The sequence below is a fragment of the Poecilia formosa genome, unplaced genomic scaffold (genome assembly GCF_000485575.1).
Source record: "Poecilia formosa unplaced genomic scaffold, Poecilia_formosa-5.1.2 Scaffold612, whole genome shotgun sequence".
NCBI classification, from domain to species: domain Eukaryota; kingdom Metazoa; phylum Chordata; class Actinopteri; order Cyprinodontiformes; family Poeciliidae; genus Poecilia; species Poecilia formosa.
Genome location: NW_006800551.1, coordinates 31,982 through 39,482, shown reverse-complemented (window position 1 = coordinate 39,482; position 7,501 = coordinate 31,982). Strand labels below are relative to the sequence as shown.

Sequence of the window (7,501 nt, the reverse complement as noted above, 5' to 3'; positions counted from 1 at the left end):
TTGTTTAATATTTAAATACAAGATTTTAAGGAACTTCAAAGAACAATATTCATAGCTAGATTGTTTTGTTACCATAGCAACAATCCGATGCTGTGAGTTTAATCTTTGAATTTACAAATACAAATTAGTAAACTGCGATTATAACTTATTGCTTTTTAGGCTGGCCAATTAAACTACTCCCTTCTCCCATATTTCACTAACTCTAACACAGAAGCTGTTAGAGGTGCTGATGATTTTAGCAGCTAGACGGCCCCTAAGTTAAAGTCTGCGCAAGGCCTCATGCAGCCTTGGACCGGCCCTGCACAATGAGTAAATCCGCTGCACTGCACAGAGATGCGCAACAAACGGGAGATTTGGCTTTAGTAGTTGTTCCATTTCGTGTCTGTTGAGTTTTTAATCATCACAGAAACTATTCTGGTTGGTCGAGTTTATGGGACTCGATCGTGCCCGACGGTCACGAGTTTCTCAGATCTCCGTGCGGCCGCGCGCATTAACTCTAAGTAGACAACGCATTTGATATGGTTTGATGCATCGTGTAACCGGAAAAATAATACTAAAAATAATAATAAAACAATATAAAATCAGCGTGATGCGTGACTCCGAGGAGAGCGTTAAAGCTCCTCACCGGGCTGAACTGCATGATGAGGTTAGCGCTGCTCATCCACAAACGCTCCGGCCAACCGGGACCACAGACATAAACTTTACAGGGAAGACAGACAGAGCCACACGCTGGGCAGCGCGTAGAGATGTAAACGCCGCATATAATTGTTCGTTCACAAAGATAAATCATTCTCACCGCTCCCTCCACAACGCGCACCTCTGAATTCCTACAAGTTATTCCTGCGGTTCACATTGAGCTGCGCAACCAGAGCTAACGCGGCGGGCTTTAAACTCTTCCCTAGAGTTCTCCAAAGGATCATAATTCCTCACAGTAAGTTTATGAAAATATCCATACAGGTCAGCCTGTGTCCAGTTTGAGTGAAAGGAGGCGCGCTGAGGTAAAGCAGCTGCAACGCGCGAGGCAAAGCGATTAGTTCTCGCGCACTGTCGGCTTTCAATGCATAAACTATAAACCTATCTATTATTAACCTATCCTTAAGGATATATCTGCTCTGCCAGTGAAATTCTCAGAGCAACAGAGACGCTTGCAGCCTGGCTTTTTTTTTTTTTTTCCTTGAAACGTAAACAAGCAACGCCTTGCCTGGCGGCGAGGCTAGTAAAGCATGACGGGCGCCAGGCTTACATTACACTGGGGGAAACCCTGCATGTTTAACACCTGCTTTGAGATTATTATATTCAAAAGACACTTTTAACCTGACAAATGGGCATCAACTGATCGCATATTTAAATTTACTGTACAACTTCACATCAAGTAAGTCAGAGGCAGCAGTGTAGTAAAAGTGAGAAATGGTGCCATCTGCAGGTGGGAGTTAGCATCACTTAATGTTTTAAGTGATTTATTTATTTTTTTCTTGGAAAATTTGCAATAAATTCACAATTATCCATTAGCGCAAAGAAGTTTGGGGATTTGTTAATTTCACAAATTACTGCTTTGGTGTAATATTTGGTAAGAGCTTTTGACCTTTAGTGTAGACGTTTCCCTTCTGACGATGCCCATATTTTATCAGTTAAGTGGCTGAGATACTAACACTTTCCTTCATGTGATGAAAGAAAATGAAGAAACAAGTCAGTAAGATGTAATATTCAGGAATCCCAGTTATACAATAAATAAAGGATTGTGGCTCGGCTCATGCCATGCTTTGACTTTTTTTTACTTGTGAAGAGTTTTTTTCTTCTAACTTGTGTTTCTGTAACAACCACAGTAACAGCCACTGTAATTCTGTACTCACTTAAACTTCATGTTCTTCCTTTATACTTTTGAGAAGATATTAAATATGATTCAGATGATTCTAATGTGCAGTAATGAAGAAGTGTGTTTAATGTCATGTGAGTGTCTCAGCAACAGCTTTGGTTTTATTTGACTGCTGTGGATTCATTGTTCTCCAAAGGGACAGCATCAGGAGCATCTCTTTGGGCACGAACAGCAATGATGTGGCCATCCCTCTGACAGGAGTCAAAGAGGCCTCGGCTCTTGATTTTGATGTTTCAGAAAGGAGAATTTACTGGACAGACATACAGGCCAAGGTACCAGATATGGTTCCACTTATATATAGGTTGTGTTTGATGAAGAGAAAAGCAAACACTTATCTCACCCTCCCTCCATTCTCTCTACCAGACCATCAGCAGAGCATACATGAACGGCAGCTCCGTGGAACACGTCATAGAGTTTGGACTTGACTACCCTGAAGGCATGGCCATTGACTGGATGGGTCGTAACATCTACTGGGCGGATACTGGCACTAACCGCATTGAGGTGGCCCGCTTGGACGGCCAGTACAGACAAGTTTTGGTCTGTAAAGACCTGGATAACCCACGCCTACTGGATAACCCACGATCTCTAGCTCTGGATCCTGCCAATGGGTAGGAGTCCAATATTTAATAACTACTTGACATATTTGCTGAACCGAGTGAGCTTCAGTACCAAAAGAAAAAATAATTTCACTGATTTGGGTGTCCAAATCAGTGAAACCTACTGAGCAGCCTGACATGATCCACAGAAAGTCACCTGGAAGTGTTCCTGCTAAGTCTAGTTAAGTATAGAAACTATAGAGCACAAGTTCAGTTTTTTTTCCAGGTCTCATGAAGCATGGAAAAAAGAATTTGGAAAATATTTATATTTATACATTTTATAGTTGTGTAAATATGTCCTTCCTTCTGGCCTTTCTTCCTTACGTATGCTTCCTTGTGTCCTTTTTTCTTCTTACTTTTCTCTTTTCCGAATGTTCTTAATTCTTTAATATTTTATTTTCATGTTTCCATCCTTATCCTTTTCTCATTTTATCAAATGCCATCATCAAAATCAAGTGTAATCATCAAATACTGAATGGGTCACTATGTACAGGCTCTGACTGTACATAGTGACATATGTGGCTGCAACAAGACTGCTGCAATTTTTTTTAATACTTTAACAAACACTTTTATCATTATTGCAATACATTCCACAAAATCTGATGACAGTCTTGGTCCTTTTTCTGTCCTTTCTTCCCGGTGTGTTTTGTACTGCATTGCCTGAGGCTGAGTCCTAAAGCTGTGTGCTGTCTCCACAGCTACATGTACTGGACAGAGTGGGGTGGTCGCCCCCGCATAGCCAGAGCCTACATGGACGGCAGCACCATCAGTACGTTAGTGGATAAGGTGGGCCGTGCCAATGGACTGACTATTGATTATGTGGAGCATCGACTCTACTGGACTGATTTGGACACGTGTATGATTGAAAGCACCAATATGCAAGGTTTGTTTTCACACATCAGTCAATGGAGCAGCTGAGTTCAGCCCATTCCTCTGTAACACAACTGAACTCTGCAAGCTGCATACAGTGTTGGCAAAAAGTATTTGTCAGATTTAAATGTTTTACATTACTGAATGATGCTCAGTGATGCTCCTCTGCAGAGGAGCGGACTTTGTTGAGATTGTTGAGCAAAAAACAGTTCATAGAGAAATGGTTTTTGCATAACAATGCTTTGAAATGAAACCAAATGGTTTAACTGCAGCACATAAAGAAGAAGAATGATTGTCAATTTTATTTTATGGCCAACGTGAATATAAGATAAATACAAGACGCGGTTGTCATCTGATGATTTCATTCATAAAGGGAATAAGAGTTATGCAAAACCAACCTGGCCCTTTGTGAAAAAAATGATTCCCTTCTTTGTAAATCATAATTTAAACGTCTATGGGGTAATTTTTCTGCCATAATTCGGGAGCACATATTTTCAGTTTGAAAGCAGGATTACATGTCTTTTGTTCTCAAAACTTTTAATACTTTTGCTTACATTTTCATTTTGAAAGCAGGACTTCATGTCTTTCTTCTCAAAACTTGTAATAACTTTTCAAAACTTTCTCCTCACGCTCTTGCAGAACTCTGCTCTCTTACAAAACATTCTCTGCTTGCTTTTGGAACCGCCTATTGGCACAGTCGCCTGACAACCTCTCAGCCAATAGAATGGAAGTTCTGTACTGGATGCGTTTGTTTCCTTCTAGCGGGTGTGCCTGTGTGGCTACTATCGATTGTAGCAACCTGCACCACCCACTGGATGTAGCATGTTGGTTGGGTGAACAAACTCCTGCCTAATATCAGTAGCACACTGCTGGTGGATGTTTAGTGTAACATGGAGCAGAAAGCTGAGGCTGTTGTTTCTCCCAGGCGATGGTGCATTTTTTGTTCCAGAAGCAAGCAGATAATGTTTTGTAAGCGAGCAGAGAATCTGAGCGGAGACTATGTCTGAGCACGAGGAGACTTTTTGAGTACAAGCATTACAAGTTTTGAGAACAAAAGACATGAAATCCTGCTTTCAAACTGAAAGTACATGTACTTGGATTATGGCAGAAAAGTTCCTCCATAAACGTCATTAACCACATTTTTTGGAAAACTGAGATCTGCTTCAGTAGCCAGATCCACTGCTTACTCCCAGAACCGGGCCGACAGCATTAATGTATGATTGGTCCTCCAGGCCTTCAGAGGGAGATTATCGTGGATGACCTTCCTCACCCCTTCGGACTCACTCTGTATAGGGACTTCATATACTGGACAGATTTCAACTTGCGCAGCATTGAACGGGCTGACAAACGCAACGGGCTGAACCGCACCGTTGTCCTGCAGGTACTGAACAAGTTGGAAGCCATTTTGGAGAGTTCTAAAACTTGAATTGTTTTCAATTACTAGACAGAGTTGCTGACCTTGTTTCCACCACACTTGTTTCCATCTCAGGGTCAGCTGGAGCTGATGCTGGACATCCTGGTGTTCCACTCCTCCCGTCAGGATGGAACCAATGAATGCTCACAGAACAATGGGAACTGTGGCCATCTCTGCCTGGCCACTCCTGCTGGGGCTCAGTGCCGCTGCGCCTTCCACTACACCCTCAACCCTGATGGGAGAAACTGTAGCTGTAAGTACAAGGAGGCAAGGATTTAAAAAAATAAACAGTAAACTCCACACAGCAGTGTGGCTTCATCTTAAATAGTGCAAAAAAAATAGCAAATGATAAATATGTATATAATATTTCTTAGACTTTCTGGTGCTCCTCGGCAGACTCAAGCTGAAGATTGTTGAGCAAAAACCAGTTCATAGAGAAATGGTTTTTGCATAACAATGCTTTGAAATGAAGTCAAATGGTTTGACTGCAGCACATAAAGAAGAAGAATGATTGTCAGTTTTATTTTATGGCCAAAATGTTTTACTTTTTAAAACTTCTAAGTTTTTTAAAGATGTGAAAAATAGTTTTTAATCGTGTTTTATGTTGCTATCAAGTGTGTATGCATGTATGTATGTAATGTAACTGATGTGTAATGTGATCAGCCTCTATTTAGGGATAGTTAGTTTCTGCGTATTTATCCATAGTTAAATATATTTCAGGAAAATCAAACCTCTGCAGAATGTAGACAAATGTATCTATTTAGTTCCAATATGGACAGGTGTTCTGCTCTGCCATGTTGTTTTAACCAATTCACATTGAGCAAAGTCCAACTCTTGTTTCCCGAATGCCCTCTTGCTGGTATCTTCCTGTTCTTCTCTTGACAAAGATCTCCTTTCCGTCTCTGTCTGCAGCTCCTTCAAGTTTCTTGCTCTTTAGCCAGAGGGCCAGCATTAGCAGGATGGTGTTAGGAGACCAGAGTCCAGACATAATCCTTCCCATTCATGTTACGAGGAACGTCCGAGCTGTGAGCTACGAGCCGCTGGAGCACCTGGTCTATTGGCTGGATGGACGGCAGAACATACGAAGGGCCAGAGATGATGGCACCATGGTAACACACCTACAAGAAGAGCTGTTAGCAACCCTGACAATGTAACAGTTGCTGAAGTTTTATATGACTAAAATGTTGGTGTTGTATCCTTTCTGTGGTCATCTTTAGTCTTCAATCATAGTTAGCAGTCCTGCTCAACAAGTGGACAACCAGCTTCATGACCTGAGCCTTGACCCCTACAGTCGTCACATTTACTGGACCTGTGAGATCACCAACACCATCACAGTTCAGAAGATGGATGGTCGCATCGTCGGTGTGGTTGTCAAGGATGATACTGATAAGCCAAGAGCCATCGTGGTCAACGCAGAAAAAGGGTAACATTTGTTGTAGTGAACACTCCGCAGCACATCAGAGTGACGGAGAGCCACAGGAGTTTAAGGTTTACTCCTCTCCACAGGTACATGTACTTCACTACTGTACAGGAGCATTCTGCTAAGATTGAAGGAGCGAGTCTGGATGGAACAGAGAGAGAGTCCTTGTTCTCCACTGGTCTGATTAGACCTGTAGCCCTGGCTCTGGACAACAAGCTGGGAAAGCTGTTCTGGGTTGATGCTGACCTCAAACGCATCGAGAGCAGCGACCTGACAGGTGAGTAATCATTTGCATAGAGTATTTTCCCATGTTTTTATTGTCATTCAAAATAATTACTGGTTACTGTTACTGGTGCATAAAAAACATATTTAATTTAATATAAAAACAAGCAGGGGATGATCCACATCAGCAGATGATCTTCTGTCTCATTCAAGACATTGTGACAGTTTTCATAAATATGTAAAAAAAAAAAAAAAACATTTTTTATTGTGACACTATGAGGTAATATTTTTGGCTGTTTGTTATTTTCTGTTTTTAACATTTTGAAGTTCCTTATTGCTGAAATTATCTATATAAATGAACTTGCATTGTCACTGTTCAAAGTGAGAAAAGAAGCCATCGCTAAATTACATTTCTTGTTTTCTTTCAGGGGCCAATCGCATTGTCCTGCAGGATTCCAACATCCTCCAGCCGATGGGACTGACAGTTCTGGGGGATCATCTCTACTGGATTGACCGGCAGCAGCAGATGATTGAAAGGGTAGATAAACTGACTGGAGAGTTTCGCACACGCATTCAGGGACGGATATCATACCTGACATCTATCCACGCAGCATGGGAGATGGACCCATCAGAGTTTGGTAGAGATCTAATGCTCTTTGATATTATTCATCAACTTCTTGTTGCACACTTCATCAGACTGATGTAATGATAAATGTCTATGTTGTTTCTTCTACCCAGCATCCCACCCTTGTTCCCGAGACAATGGAGGCTGTTCTCACATCTGCATTGCAAAGGGTGATGGAACATCAACGTGTTCCTGTCCCATGCATCTGGTTTTACTGCAAGACCTGCTGCATTGTGGAGGTAAACCTCACACCACCATAGCAGTACTGAAGGACAAAACAAGTACTGGTGTTAAGAGAAAATATGGAGAGAAATATTGGCCATACTGAGGAAATCCACTGTTATACTGCCCTGGAAAAGAGTTGATGCCTATTGAACTTTACCACATTTTATTACAATACCACTATTAATTCGAGGTGTGCCGATCGATCGGTCACCGATCATAATCGGGCCGATTTTCGTGAAAGTGCATGATTGGTGAT

General features: G+C 41.6%; 1 protein-coding gene across 1 annotated transcript in view; it reads left to right on the top strand.

The window, feature by feature from the left end:
* lrp5 (low density lipoprotein receptor-related protein 5) overlaps positions 1-7,501 on the top strand; it is a 57,804-nt gene that overhangs the window by 34,736 nt on the left and 15,567 nt on the right. Inside the window, exons 14-23 of the mRNA XM_016665721.1 lie at positions 2,010-2,145; positions 2,237-2,481; positions 3,168-3,352; positions 4,572-4,720; positions 4,829-5,006; positions 5,666-5,862; positions 5,971-6,176; positions 6,260-6,450; positions 6,824-7,033; positions 7,134-7,259. Coding sequence (XP_016521207.1) covers positions 2,010-2,145; positions 2,237-2,481; positions 3,168-3,352; positions 4,572-4,720; positions 4,829-5,006; positions 5,666-5,862; positions 5,971-6,176; positions 6,260-6,450; positions 6,824-7,033; positions 7,134-7,259 — 1,823 coding nt within the window. The remainder of the gene's footprint in view (positions 1-2,009; positions 2,146-2,236; positions 2,482-3,167; positions 3,353-4,571; positions 4,721-4,828; positions 5,007-5,665; positions 5,863-5,970; positions 6,177-6,259; positions 6,451-6,823; positions 7,034-7,133; positions 7,260-7,501) is intronic.